The sequence below is a fragment of the Poecilia reticulata genome, chromosome 19 (genome assembly GCF_904066995.2).
Source record: "Poecilia reticulata chromosome 19, P_reticulata-male-v2, whole genome shotgun sequence".
NCBI lineage: Eukaryota > Metazoa > Chordata > Actinopteri > Cyprinodontiformes > Poeciliidae > Poecilia > Poecilia reticulata.
Genome location: NC_088848.1, coordinates 2,192,597 through 2,207,594, shown reverse-complemented (window position 1 = coordinate 2,207,594; position 14,998 = coordinate 2,192,597). Strand labels below are relative to the sequence as shown.

The 14,998-nt window shown below is 37.8% G+C and overlaps 2 protein-coding genes across 3 annotated transcripts; one reads left to right on the top strand and one right to left on the bottom strand.

Annotated features, from left to right (window-relative positions):
* The first annotated feature begins 4,032 nt into the window (after nt 1–4,032).
* atp6v0cb (ATPase H+ transporting V0 subunit cb) lies at nt 4,033–11,093 on the top strand. Of its 2 annotated transcripts, none has more exons than XM_017301690.2 (4): nt 4,033–4,180; nt 4,266–4,347; nt 8,542–8,725; nt 9,875–11,093. In XM_017301690.2, exons 2-4 carry the CDS (start codon nt 4,275–4,277, stop codon nt 10,077–10,079), a joined length of 462 nt encoding a protein of 153 aa, XP_017157179.1. In that variant the 5' UTR covers nt 4,033–4,180; nt 4,266–4,274; the 3' UTR covers nt 10,080–11,093. The 2 variants fall into 2 exon arrangements, with proteins under 2 accessions (XP_017157179.1, XP_081457126.1); XM_081601000.1 differs by having other exon boundaries at nt 4,039–4,185.
* A 105-nt stretch (nt 11,094–11,198) lies between these two features.
* nubp2 (nucleotide binding protein 2 (MinD homolog, E. coli)) lies at nt 11,199–14,696 on the bottom strand. Its single transcript, XM_008436394.3, has 7 exons — nt 14,547–14,696; nt 14,102–14,217; nt 13,496–13,694; nt 12,841–12,995; nt 12,558–12,668; nt 12,359–12,428; nt 11,199–11,416 (listed from the first exon to the last, which is right to left on the bottom strand). The coding sequence occupies exons 1-7, from the start codon at nt 14,560–14,562 to the stop codon at nt 11,277–11,279; spliced, it is 807 nt and encodes a 268-aa protein (XP_008434616.1). The 5' UTR covers nt 14,563–14,696; the 3' UTR covers nt 11,199–11,276.
* Nucleotides 14,697–14,998: the final 302 nt, after the last annotated feature.

The following is a 14,998-nucleotide window of genomic DNA, read 5'->3' as shown; positions in this document are numbered from 1 at the left end:
GTAAAAAAAAAAAAAAACAAAATGTAGAGAAATAATTAAAATAAAAATGTCCCATTCTTTTGTATATGTTCTGATGCAACAGTTGTATGTTCTAATCCCAGTGAAACTGCAGCATTTCTGTCTTCATAGATGCTAAATCTTTAGCCCAAAGCTGCTTCTGATTGACTCAGACGTGGTTTTCATTCTCTATTTTTGTTTGGTGGAAGCTGACAGTGATCTGCATGACTGGAAAACATTTGGTGAAAATGATTCATATTCTTAAAGTGTGTGTAAAAACCTTCCTGTTTTCGATGCACTGAAGTTTGTGCTTGTACCTCTGGAAACGGGGAAATGGATATTGTTTTTAGCGGGGCAGCCTGAAAACAAGCGATGTCGGTACTTCCATCCATTTTCTTTCACCCTTGTCCCTCAGTGGGGTCGGGAGGGTTGCTGCTGCCTCTCCAGCTAGCATGCCGGGCGAGAGGCAGGGTCACCTGGACAGGTCACCTGGACAGGTCGCCAGTCTGTCACAGGGCAACACAGAGACACACAACCATGCACACACACACTCGCATCTAGGGGCAATTTGGACAGACCAATTAACCTGACAGTCATGTTTTTGGACTGTGGGAGGAAACCGGAGTACCTGGAGAAAACCCACCATGCACAGGGAGAACATGCAAACTCCATGCAGAAAGACCGGGGCCGGGAATCGAACCCAGAACCTTCTTGCTGCAAGGCAACAGCTCTACCAACTGCACCACTGTGCAGCCCCCGATGTCGGTTCTTTGAAAACAAAATCAATTTATTTACAACGAAAGCATTTCAGCGTTTAACGTGTCTGCATCTCGAGTAACAAAGAGGTGTTGTAATGTAATCCCCTCTGCAGCGACTGTTCACTGGGCCAGCGCTGCTCATTCAAGGATTCACGCCGCTAATCGCGCATGCGCGGCTATTTTTAGCAGCTCCTTTGGGTGTTGGTCTGGCGCATCGACTGAAAACCTGCTTTCCTGCCTGCAGCACTAAGATGCTTAAGTGTTTAAGTCAACGCACTGAGGGTTTTCCTCTGACTTCCCCACCCCTCACTGGACTGGAGCAGCTTTTCCTTACAGAAATGTTCATTACAATAAGCTAATTATTTGATCTGGTTGATTTCTTTGTAAAATGTGGGGTTTCTTTTGGAAAGTTATGAGTTATTTAGTTTAGCCATGTTTTCACCATTGATTTATAAAAATGTTTCAAATTAAATAATTAGTTAAATATCTAAATTTTTTGTTTAATCTAAATATTTAGATTAGATCTGTCTTGCTAACTATCTGTCTTAGTTAGCAAGACAGATATTTAGCTTCATGTATATAGTTTAACATTAATTGTTTAAAGTTAAATACTTAGCTTGTTAAAAACTACATTGTTAGCTAACAAGCTAAATGTTTAGCTTGCTAACTAAGTATTTGTTTTAAAGCTGCATATTTAACTTCAGGATAAATGTTTAGCTAATTGAATAGTTAGCTCAGCTAAATATGTAGCATGCTTAAAAATAGGCATTTAGTTGAGATAAATATTTAGCTTCTTAGTTAAATATTTAGTTTAAACTAAAAATTAGCTTTCTAGTTAAATATTTAGTTGAAATTCTGACATTTATAAATGAATAAGCTGTGAAAAATGACTCTTATGACGCAAATTACTGATGTCAATTTTTGACTGCAAGTTTACAAAAGAGCTCAGATGAAAAAAATACAAGTCATTTCCTGTTTTGACATTTTAAAGATTTTAGAAAGACATTGAAAAAACAGCTGAAATGGGTCATTCATCAACAACACGCGGATTCCCCCAAAGCAAACAGGAAACGATTCACTACCAGGGTTATCATGTTACTCCATGCTGTTACATGAGCTGGTTACACAGGGTTTTCTCATCCTCGCTGCTAATTTTGAATCAATCGAACTCGGAGAAAGAGAAAAATACGAGCGTGATCCTCCTGGCTGTGACCTTGCTATTGGTGCATCTCCTCTGTTTCATAATTCAGCCTCAGCGGTTGTGGAAATGTTTGTGTCAAAGAGGAAGGAGGCTGGAGGTGATGCATGTAGACGCTGCATCACGAGTGGCGGGGCTTTACCCAGATCTATGGGCAGAAACATCATGGAGGAGGAAGAACTGCACACGTCAACTCTGTCTTCATCTGGGGGAGCCCGGCCTGCCTGGTCCCCTGTTCCTCTCTCTCTGTGTAAAGCCAGAGCTGGAAGCTGCAGCCATCCCACCTACGGGCTCACACGCCACATCGCTGCATGTCACAGCTGACGGTGAAACTCCCTCTGAAGCAGGGTGATAAATACGGAGGGCCAGAAGCACCAAAATCAAGAACTCCATAATTATTTGAATGTTTTTACTGATTATGATTAAATACTTAAATGGTAAAATTATTTTGGCCTTTTAATAAGTGGTGGGACTTTATTAAAGCTGCAGCCTGTAACTTTTATCAAAATATATTTTTTTACGCATTTGCTGAAACTGTTCCCATGTTTGGTATGAGGCAGATAATTTGTGAAAAAATTTGAGCTCCTCTGCCTTTTCCCAGTGATAACCAATCAGAGCCAGGAGGCGGGTCTTTGCGCTGTCAATCACCCCATGGCTCTGATCAACCACAACTAGCATAGACTGTTATGAATGCTAGTTAGCATAGCCACAGACAATTGCAAGTAAACGGTTTTCCTGTTTCTCCACTATTAGCATATTTAACACCAAGTACACAAGAGTGATTGGCAGCGCTGAGACCCTCCCGCTGGCTCTGATTGGTTGTTTTGCCATTTCTTCAGACGGCAATAGAAACTAAAGGGAGGAGGTGAAGCTTGATATTTTCACAGATTATCTGTCTCATGCAGTTTTAACAAATATGTAATAAACATTTTTATAAAAATTATCTACTGCACCTTTAATTACCATGTCTGAGCATTGAGATGCTATTTCAGGCTTGAATTGCTTCACTAATAGGCTAACTGCTAATAGCACAACATGAACACAAAAATGGTCTTTATAATTGTTTTTATTTTAGCAGAAATTAACCCCACTGGGCCAAGAGACGTGTCGTCGTCGTCGTTTGCCGATGTTGCTTGTTGCTTGAAACACAACGCAAAGTTCCCGGCTCAGGACTTTTGGAAGTAAAACAGAAAAATGCGATTAATCAAATTAACATTTTATTCATAATTTTATTCTTCTTGTGCAGCAGTGTCTACGGGGCCACTTTAGCCCCCAATCACTCACTATTAAAATAGTCATTATGCTGTCACACATCACATACTGACTAAATTAGCAAATTATTAAATGATAATGATTTTGTGCACTCTGAAAATCTAGTTTTTTATTTATGACATAATATATTTTTCATGTTTTAATTAAGTGGTAACAGAAGCTATTGTATTATTTGTTGCTATCTGAACCTGTGGGAGCAAGCTAATATTAAATAACAGGGAGCCAAAGCTGGAACCTTGTGGAACCCCACATGTGATTTCTGTTAGCTCTGATGAGAAGTTACCTATTGACACAAAGAAATCCTTGTTCTTTAGGTAAAATTGGAACCAGTCAAGTACTAAAGTTTCTTCAATACCTACCATGGTCAACAGTGTCCTGGACCAGCACTGGATCTCCCACAGTAGAGTTTGCCTCACTGACGTCATTAGCTAAAATGTTAATAATTATTTGAAGAAAAACATCAATAAATTTTAGGCAGACACTTAAGAAAATATGTGTGACTTTCTAGATTTACACGGTTTTCCCGCATTTGCAATTAATATCGCATAAGTATCAACGGGAAAGCCTGTCACGGAGCAAACCAAATGGACGCCTGATGGGGGGGGTGAACCTTTGACAACTACAATGAAAATAAGCAACACATTTAAACGCAACATCGAATACATATATTTATTTCTAACATTTAAATATTACTTAAGATTTGTACATATTGTCTACGTCGCAGTGTTTAATATAAAAGTTTGCCGTAACCCCCCTCCGTCGCCGAGTGAATTGAAAGTTTCCATCCCTTCGGTCAGTCAGGTGATCCTTTCCGCTTCGCCATTTTGTGCTGCTGCGCCGGCTATTTATCTCAGGAGTCGTGACTCTCCCGTTTACACTGGTAGTTAGGCTATTAGACGGTTCCTGGTTTACCCGGCGTTGCTTCCCAAGCCCGTGGCCTTTTCTATTGCCTCCTGTAAAGTGCGCCTTTCCTCTTTTGGTTAACCGCTAATTGTTATTATTTTTTTGTACATTTGCTTTATTTTTTATACGTTATTTAGTGAGACAGGATGTCGAGCGAAATCCCAGAGTACTCACCGTTCTTCGCAGTGATGGGAGCCTCCGCGGCTATGGTGTTCAGCGGTAAGTAACACTCTATTTAAATTGATTTTTAATGTTTGTCACTCACGTGTCTGTTTGTATTTACAGATAAATGAGCTTAAATCCCATGTGGTGTCATTTGCTAGCCGCGGTGCTCTTCTTAAAGCTCATTTAGCTATTCGGAATGCTAGCGATTCATTGCTAATAGTTAGCTGTAATTTGTCCTCGCTGTAAGGCAGAAAGGGATTTAAAATGATTTTTTTAAACCGCCCTATTTGCATTTATTGGGTTCATTTGCTTTCACTTCTTAACCACAGCTAGATATAACGAGCTAAGGCTTGTTAACTAGCTGGTGTTAGCTGTGTGAGTTAGCATTGACGCTAGCCTCACTTAAATTACTCTCTCAAAGCGAAAGGACAAAACAGGAGTTATATAATTATAATATTACACGTACAAAAAACACTTTAAATGTATATTTGACGGCAAACTTTAATTTGTTTCTCCTTAAATTTAATCGTGTGGTTGGTGCATTAATAGCTTATTAAGCTAATTGCTATTTTCTGCCGTTTACACTTTACCAATTCATTAACAATAATTAAAAAGTGTTGCAAAGTTGATGCTTAAGCAATGTTAAAAGTTGAGATCATAAAGCAAATGCATTAAAGATCGAGTCCACGCCATCCCACGTAAGCTGTGTGAGTCAATCGCTGCGTAAACCATTTAGTAAACATGAAGGTGTAACTTTAATTTCATGCTGATATAGCTATTTTTTTTAAACAAAGCTTTTAAAAAAGCTATTTTATAGTTTAAATATCAGTGTGAAACCGTGATCAGCTGGCTGACTTCCTATTCCTCAAAGGAATGACGAAGTCACATGATTATCACATGATGAAACTTCTGACTGGGCCATCTGGCTAGTGATCCATTGAAATACACCTTTAAACTTTTACATTTATAAATCGGAAGTGGATGTGTTCAGAAAAAAAAATTCTGGTTTTTAAAAAATATATCAAACGTATAAAGAAGTCTCACTTTGAATGGACTTCAAAGCTTGGTGGTTTTATGGTTTTATTTCCTAGTTTTCCATTTAAAAGTGAGGCAGAAGCTAATTTTCATGCTAATGTTTCTCATTATCAGCTGTCAGAATATGATTATTTTTTCTTGTATTATGGGTGAAATTTGAATTTGAATTCAGACAATTGGTAGAAAACTTCTTATGATGTAACTTAAGATATTAATTGATATAAAATCAAACTTTGCTAACTTCAAGCTTTCATGAAGGACGTTTTTTCTTCTTCTTTGTTTAACGGACCAGATGCACGTCTTCTGAAATGGACCAAAAAAAATACAATAATTCCTATAAATGCTTATTATATTAAAGTCAAAGTGCATCAAAATGATTTTGGTTGATGCATCAAAAAGAAAAATCAGAAAAAAAAACCTTTTGTCTTTAAAAAATATATTAAACTTATTGATCCAAAATGCTAGTATCGGATCAATGAGCGATAAGATCAATACTTTAGTTTCAGTTTTCCCAGTTCAAGAAATTTTGGTTTGATTTACACTAAATCTGTTTATCGTGCGAGTATGTCATTAAAACATTTTGTAGGAATCTAAATTTGTCCAAATTCTGTCCTAAGTTTTAACCTAAAATTGATAAGTTTTATATTTTAAACCCAAATAATGATGATTGGTTGGTTGTTACTAAAATATGCAGCATTGCACACCACTACTCACCACTAATAAATGATCAACCAGTTGATTTTAAATGGTCTTTTGCCTTTTTCCAGTAATTGTCGATCGTTTTAGAGGATTAGTTTTGCAGAAAGAAGGGATGGGAATGTGTTGATTCTCGGTTTGGGATTCAGGTGGAAAGATCCTGCCGAGTGGAAACATTCACATCACAAAAACGGTAAAAAAGAAAAAGCTAGGCTGCGTTGGCAGGTGGTGACGTGTTGCATTTCCTGCTAAAGGGAAAAGTTCACAGATTGATGTTTCACTTGTCCTGATTTAAATGTGTGAATCTCGGCTTCATATAACAAACTTAAACATTTTCAGTAGCATCTTATTTACTTTCTGTCATTTTTGTAAATTGAAAACAATTAATCCAAAAAGCTCCTTTTACAGTTCAGTTTTTTTAAACAAAGTTTGAATTTTGTTTAGTACATTTCTGATATTTTTATGTTCTTTTTGGAAAACTTCCAACTTTTGAAGCTCAAATTTCCACTTTTTTATTCTAAACCATTTGAGTTCCTTTTTTCCTTTTCTCTTTTTTTTGTTTTTTGGTGGGAATGTTGTTGTTCTATGTGCAATGGCCCCAGTTCGCCGTTGTTCCTGTAATTTATGTTTTCACACTGCACATTTTTAAAGACTGCATTAAAAATGTTCTGTCTTTTCCGTTTGGTCCACCTCTACGCTGTAATTTGGTAAAAACCACATCTGGTTTTTCTCTCTAACTCAGAGACCCTCCTGCTGTAATTGGTGATTTTATTTTCACCCTTTTGCTGGAGGCACTTCCTGCTCTGATGTCATCAGACGTCATGGGGCGTCCCGTCTCCCAAACGCTCCGGTGGGGAGCGAGGAGGAGGATTAGGATTACAATCCAGTGGTTTTGCCTCCACAGAATCTTCCTAATCCAGCCAAACATTTAAGGCGATATTTAATCTGATTATTAGCAACTCCTGCGTCTTTTGAACATGCCGTTGTTTTTATTTCAGGCTCGGTTAACAGAGTCGGACTGTTCCTCTGTTTTGGTTTGCTAAACGTTGCGCTCTGACTGACGGCTTCAGTCAGACGGGGCCGGTTTAACCTTCTGATGGCGTCGGTGTGGCGAAGCGTCAGGGGAGATGGAGGCAACATGGCGGCTGAACAGCCTGCTGTAGTTGGCAGGAGAAACTCCCAGTGCAGGAACGCTTCCGGCTGGGAAATCTGTTTCAGATTTAATCAGCGTCATTTTGTCTTTGTGGAGCAGAGGAGGTCGTTTTCTCAAAATCCTGCTCAGAAGGTCACCAAAGGTTAAAAAGCTGCAGAAAAAATGAAGAAATTAAACTTTTTCCCCCCCCTCAATATCTGTCAGTTCCTGTAAAATTTCACTTTTACTTATTTATGTTTTGCACAATTAAAATCACTAATTTTGTGACGCCACATCAGAAATATTGCCAAGGAAATTTATTTATTTATTTTTTTAGTAATTATCTCGGCTCTCATGTCGTCTGCGTTTATGTGCGACGACAAATGCAACTTTTTGTTCCTCCATCAGACTTTAACTGGACCGCAACTAAAGGGACAGCAGGGTAGTAAAAGTAAGAAACACTGCCACCTGCAGGAAGGGCGGGTAATTGAATTTTTGGAAAATCCAGATTTTTATTTCAGTTGGGGGAAAAAAGCAACTTTTTAAAAAAAATTAGTTTTTTAATTCAGATCAACGTGGCCAGTGTAAGATTTATATTTTTAATTATGAAAATAGTCATATTAGAATTAAATGTTAATTTCATGGGAACTCCTGTGGAAAGAAATGCCAGAAAAAGTCATCAAAATAGCCACAAACTGATAAATACAACCAATTTGTTGAGTTTTTTTTTTCCAGCCAATTGCTGAATAAACATACAGACCAATAATTAAGAAAAAAAATAAAGTAGTACACTTTTTATGTTTAAAATAAAATAAAAACATTTTGTCTGTAAATATGTTTTAGCCAAAAAGCATCAAGTGTCAAAGTTTAGCTTCAAATTCACTAAAGGACTCTGTTTTTGCTTTTTAGGCAATAAAATATTTATTATAAATTGTTCATTTGGATATTTTATTGTGCTTTTAATATTGTATAAAAAAAATATTAAGTGGTTAAATGAGAAATTGGCAGAACATGGCGATTTTTCAACCTGGATTAATCAGAATAATATTGATTCACCTGCAGGTTCTTGTTGAATCGGCCGTTAATGGCCGTTTATCTGCTTCATATGGTGGCTGATTGCTCCTGTGTGTGTTTTCCATTTTCTGTCAGCTTATGAAGCTGCTTCTTCCTCTTTTGATGGCCATCCCTCTTAAAAAGCTGATTTTAGTTTCCTTTTGACTGAAGGTGAAATACCCCAGGTTTTTATTTGGAGGAACAGAATCTGTAGCAGTCGTTCCACTTCTGCTTTATTTTCCAGCTGCGCTTCACTGTTTCTGTCGTCTGCTAGCCTCTCTGATGCTAACCCGTTAGCCTGCGTTTGTTTTTGTTTTTTTGTGACATTCCAGCCTTGGGAGCGGCCTACGGCACGGCTAAGAGCGGCACGGGCATCGCCGCCATGTCTGTGATGCGGCCGGAGCTCATCATGAAGTCCATCATCCCCGTGGTCATGGCTGGTATCATAGCCATCTACGGCCTGGTAGTAGCAGTGCTGATCGCCAACAACCTCTCAGAAAAAATCACTCTTTACAAGTAAGCTTTATGTTTAGATACGTTTTACAATAATGTTCTCATCACCAATAAATCAATAACTGTATATATCGCAATAGATGATGCATCTGGTAGCATATTCAACATGTAGAATATTCCAGGTTGGTGGAATCGACTAACGCACTCTGGTTGCCTAGCAACGACATGCTGGGTAAGAAGCAGTTTCAAGTTCCCCCCCAGCTTTGGTTGCCTAGCAACGACCTGCTGAGTAACTGGGGCAGTTTCAAGTTTCCCCACTTTGCTTCAAAACTGCTAAAAATATAAAAAAAAAAACGTGGAGAGAAAATTGGATTAAACAGGAACGGTTCTGATACTAGTTTAGAAGTATTTTAGATATTTAAAACAAAAAACTAATCAATAATTATATCAGCTGATATGAAACGCTTATGTTTTTCATTTCATATTTATAGTACAAGTCTAACTCAGCCTTTTCCTGTTAATATATTTATCACATTTCATGTAAAGCTGAGCGATTAGGCTTAAAGTTAAAAAATAAAAAATTCCTAATCAGTTTTAGTCAAATTATTTTTTTTCTTAAAATTTTTTTTTTTTTTAGAAAAGTATGATGGAATAATTATAATATAGTCATAATGTCAACTTTATTTTTGTATGACTATTTTCAAACGACTTCTCAAAATATAACTATTTAAAAAAATTCATTTCTAGCATTTTGACGTTTTTGTATTTCTACGTTGCGTTTGTATTTCAATGTTTTCGTAATTTGACGCTGCGAACATCGCAGCTAACGTAACTGGATTATGTTGCTCATGTTATTCGTACAATAATAATTCCACAATATTCTCGGAACATTTCGAAATTTGATTATTTTTAAAAAAAAAAGTTAATTTCTCATTACGACTATAATGGTTGTTTATTCTCATACGACTTCTAAAAAAGATTAATTTCTCATAATCACGACTTTATTGTACAAAATCGTAATGCTACGACTTCTCATATTTCAACTTTATTCCTTCAATTTTACTTTTTCATTTTTATATACTAAATACTCTGTCAGATATTTGCTATTAATTAAATGTTTGCTTTATTCCTTTACTCCTCTGGTCTAACAGCTTCTTTAATCTCCATCGATTTGTTGTAGTCACCGTTTCTGCCGGTTGTTTGTGTGCGCAGGAGTTTCCTCCACCTGGGCGCCGGGCTGAGCGTGGGCCTGAGCGGCCTGGCGGCGGGCTTCGCCATCGGCATCGTGGGCGACGCCGGTGTGCGGGGAACGGCCCAGCAGCCCCGGCTTTTCGTGGGCATGATCCTCATCCTGATTTTCGCCGAGGTGCTGGGTCTGTACGGGCTCATCGTCGCCCTCATCCTCTCCACGAAGTAACACGAAGCCGCTGCGTCGGTCCTTTAAAAGTTGCTGCTGGAGGGGAAAAAAGTGTAAAAAAAAAATAGAGAAAATATGGGGGAAATGAAATACCGGCTCCATAAATACGATCTTTTCTCAGCAATGTGTACAGTCGTGCCGATTTGATAGTCAACTTGTAAATGCGCAATGTAGTGATTTGTCTGTCTTGTGTGTGCGTGTGTGTTTAAAGAAAAAGAATAGAAATCGTCGGATAAAGACTCGTTTCCTCCCTCCACTTTCTTCAGAGGCGGCTCTGCTTTCCCCCACATCGACCTGGGAGCTGTAATATTAAGATTAAAATAATAATCATGAGGATCTGTTTGTAAAAAACATGTATGGACTTGAGATTTTTGTTCTGCCGATTTTTATTTATAATGATGTGTTCATTGAACTGTTGAGATGCAGCAAAAGTCTTAATTGTCCAAGATATTATACATATATAAATATCACTAGATTTAATGCACTGTGGGTTAATCGTGGTTAAGTGGTTGGATTTCCTCTTTTTTTTGATTCAGATTGCCTTTAGTCTGTCGCTGGTGGCGTGTAGCTTTACGAACTTTTCTGTTTTTTTTTTTGTTTTTTTAAGCGTCGGTGTTTTTTCCTCGTAGTGCTGCTGCTGTTTGCATTAAAGATGTCGGGTCTCGCCGCTGTAGTTTCCACATTCCAGCTCATTTTTCACGACTTTCTCACCTCATCTGTGGCTGTTCGTCCATTCCAGGCGCTAAAACAACAAAAACCCACATAGGATTCAGTGTTTTCTTGCTCAGATTTCATCCGGATCAAGACGTATTTAAAAAAATACGTATTTAAAAAAAAAATAAAAAATCTGACGTGATTAGCTTTAAAGTTATGCAATTTTTTTAAATTTTTTTTTAAATCTGGGGCGTATTTTCTGGAACTAGACCTGCTGTCCATCAATAATCCTGTACAAGCTCTGGATGTATCAGTTTCTCAATTAAAGATTCCAACTTTTGACTGACTTCCAAACACAAATGTCTTCGGTTTCTGCGTTTATTTTCCAGTTTCATTCTGACGCTTTGCTGCTTGAGCACCAAAAACAGGAAGCAGAACTGATTTAAAGGAAAAGAAACACCCAGATTTATGTGATCAATAGATTTATGTAAGATATACAAGAGAAATGAGTCCAACAATACAAATATTTGAATTCAGAATAAATCAGTCCGTTTGGAGGCTGTTGAGTAACGTTTGAGAAATTGTGCTGATGGCGCTGAATGTGGAGCTGTCAGGAAATGACTGTGCGAAGTCTTTGCCTTCCTCTATGCTGGCGCTGAGGAGCGGATCCAACGGTACCGAACCTGAAACCACAACATCCGTCAGAACCAGAGCACCAGAGTCAAACCATCAGGAGACTTTAAGTTAAACTGTTGGCATCATGAAACTCATCTACTGATCAGTGTAATTTCATTTTGCTTACAGTTGAGGTCCAAATTAAATCACAAACTAAATGTCTTGATGAACAAAAACAGAATCTCCAGAGTTTGATCCACATATTTTACTGATGTAAAATATACTGCTCAAAAAAATAAAGGGAACACTCAAATAACATCCTAGATCTGAATGAATGAAATATAATTGCCAATAATTTCCATCTGTTTATTCCATTTGCACAACAGCAGGTGAAATTGATTGTCAATGACAATCAGTGTTGCTTCCTAAGTGGACAGTTTGATTTCACAGAAGTTTGATTTACTTGGCGTTATATTGTGTTTAAGTGTTCCCTTTATTTTTTTTGAGCAGTGTATATTGACTTGGTAAATTTAAAGAATGACCAAATTATTGGTAAAACCAGACGGTTGTTCTACGCTCTGCTTCGTACAAAATGTCTGGATGAATGAGAAACGATTGATGGAGGATTTTCCTTTTCAACAAAGCAACCAGTGACAAATCCAGCAACTTTAAAAAAAAGAAGAAAAAACCTGGGAATAAATACTTTTTTCTTTTCAGAAAACCAGCAAGAAACAAAATTCATGTTTGATTAGTGAATTGCCACAACAATAAAATCTGATCAAACTTTGTTCTTCTGGAAACAGTAAAACTATAAATGTAATTTATTATCATTTCCATGGCAAAATTACGAGTTTTGTGTGGCTAATAATTCAGGCCTTAACTAAAAGCTTCTTGCTGCACCTGAACGTGATCAACCATTTTAACAGCATGCACGTTAGACTGCAGGGTTTCTGTCGCCATCTTGTGGCTGTTGGTTGAAACTACAAGCAGCTGAATTCTATCTGACCCACCTAGAAACACGGATCCGGTCAGTTTGGCCAGTTCTTCACCGCCACCCTTTGAGAAAATGTTGCTGCATTCCTGTAGCAAATAAGCACCATTTTATCAACACACATTCCAGCTTTTCCATATTCCAATATTTATGTGACTTATTATGTAAACTACTGATCAGAGTCGTGTAATTATGGTTTATTAACCAGGATTACTTACGGAGCAGTGAGGGCAAACAAAGCCGCTCATGTTTTCTACAATTCCCAGGATCCGAACTCCGGTTTTCTTACAGAAAGTGATTTCTCTCCTCACATCCCCTGTAGACACGGCCTGCAACCAAAACAGGAAGGGAAACAACATGTAAAGCATTTCCAACATTTGTTTTCATCACTGGAATCCAAACAGAAAGGAAACGGCTGCAAAGACCAGTGGAAACGATACGAAATAATGAAATTCTGGCTTCTTTCCACTTCATTGGCGTGAAACTTGGTTTAATTTCTACCTGAGGAGTGGTGACCAAAACGGCTCCGTCCACTTTATGCTTTTTAAGGTTTTCCAGCACGGCCAAATGCTCGTCCGACGTTCCCGGCGGCGTGTCGACCAGCAGCACGTCCAGCTCCCCCCACGCTACATCCGACACAAACTGGCCAATCAGAGCTGGCGGGAAGAGAAACACTCAGCCCAGGAACTCGGCAGCAAATCATGACACAACGATTTGTCCTAATTTTATCCGTCTGTGTTAAAAAAAACCCAACAAATTATGTATTTTTATTCCTACTCCACTCAGAAGAAATTATTTCATTGCATGTTTACAAAGATCATATTATCTAGAGGACAAAAACACATTTCAAATGAGGTAAAACACAAACTAGCATTACAAATACTGTGTGCGTAACTAGCATTTTGCTAATGGGTAAAATCCGTTAGCAACTGAAAAATTCAAGATGGCCGCCAAGAAAAATTTATTTTTGCTCTAAATTTGCCAAAATTTCTCACAGATTTATTATTTTGTTGTCGAATCAAACTTTATTAGACCCACAGAAATCAGATTTGCTGATAAGGTTTTGCTAGATGGTCATAATGCAAGATTTTAAGAAGAAAATGTGGACATTTCTGATTTTGAAACGTTGAAAACATTGTGTCTGATCTGATGGTACCGGTTTTCTTCGGGCCTCTCCACACCACGGCTTCATCCGGGTCTTCCATCAGGAAACCGATGGACATCAGAGCCAGACTCTTCTGAGCGTCTGTGTAGACTGGGACCCATCCTGAGTCGCACTGATGCACCTCCGGTCGGCCGACGCTCAGCATGCGGGGGATACTGGGCCCACAAAGGTCAACGTCAAGAATCCCAACCTGAACAACATGGAGGTTCATCAGCGCTTATAATAAAAACCCAGAAATAAACAATGAACTCTGAAAATTTCTAGCAAAAGCAAAGAAATCTCTGATTTTGAAAAGTGGAAAATTTTCTAGAAATTTCCAAGATTTTCTTGACATTTTCTTCAATTAATCTCACATTTTCTGAGTATTTTTCTGTACATTTTTTGACTTTTCAAACTTAGAAAGTTTACTTTTTTTTTTTTTTTTTTAAAGTCAGCAATTGATCTCAAAATTTCTGAGTTTCTTTCAAGTAAATTTTGGACATTTCAAACTTAGTAACTTCCAAGTTGTTTACAAAAAAATGTTTCTAGTAGATTTTGGACTCTTCAAACGCAGAAGTTTTTCCAGTTTAGGAGATGGTCTGTGTCTGCAGTACTCGCCTTTTTGCCTGCATGCCTCAGAGCCAGAGCCAACTCTGTGGTGATGGTGCTCTTTCCAACACCTCCTTTTCCCGACAGAACCAAAACAACATGGCGAACCTGGGCCAAACTCCCCTCTCACATGAAATAAAGACATAATCAATGACAGCCGCCATTAATAAACTGTATATATGGCACATATAACGAGAGTTTAACAATTAATCACTGGTTAACGAACACTAGCATGAACGTAGCTAATGAATACAGCAAAAACTATCAACTTTACATTAAGAAGGTAGCGAGAAGAGAAACCTTTACAGTTAGCTTTAGCTAGCAGCTCAGTAAAGTCCCCATTCAGCTACATTTTAATACATAAATATATTCAGTTATGGTGACAATAAACGAGCTGTAAGCAGAGATAAATCCTCAGTTATTGTTTATTGTCTTTCCGTTGACATTCGCCTACCATTATTCTGGTCCATACTTCAGATGATGGAGCTAAAAGACGCACACGGTCGGCAGAGAAGCAACAACAACTTCCGTTGTCGTCACGCACCAATCACATGCAGCAGAAGAGCATAAGTCCCGCCTCCTTTTGCAACGTAAGCGGATGTCTTACGTTGCAAGACATCCGCAAGAACAAGAAAATTATATGGTTATTTTTGTTCCTTGATGAATTTTTGCTTGTTATTTCATTTTTGACCTTTTTTAAAATAACATTAAAGCAGTTAGAATGTACTTTGACTATTAATGTTATAATTACGAGATAAAAATACGAGATCAAAAATACTTTATTGAGCCCAAAGGAAAAATAAATAAATAAACATGCAATAAAAAGTCATAATTCTGACATAAAACCTCACAATTATAAGATAAATAGTTGTAATTTTTGGTGTAACAACATCAGATTAAGTTCTA

Bases quoted from the DNA above. Each gene is read 5' to 3' on its own strand.
- atp6v0cb (XM_017301690.2), top strand. From the start codon at position 4,275: ATGTCGAGCGAAATCCCAGAGTACTCACCGTTCTTCGCAGTGATGGGA. The intron at 4,348-8,541 runs GTAAGTAACACT...GTGACATTCCAG, and splicing joins CGCGGCTATGGTGTTCAGCG to CCTTGGGAGCGGCCTACGGC. The intron at 8,726-9,874 runs GTAAGCTTTATG...TTGTGTGCGCAG, and splicing joins GAAAAAATCACTCTTTACAA to GAGTTTCCTCCACCTGGGCG.
- nubp2 (XM_008436394.3), bottom strand. The intron at 12,996-13,495 runs GTACCATCAGAT...TCTTCCCGCCAG, and splicing joins GAGAGGCCCGAAGAAAACCG to CTCTGATTGGCCAGTTTGTG. The intron at 12,429-12,557 runs GTAAGTAATCCT...TATTTGCTACAG, and splicing joins TTGTTTGCCCTCACTGCTCC to GAATGCAGCAACATTTTCTC.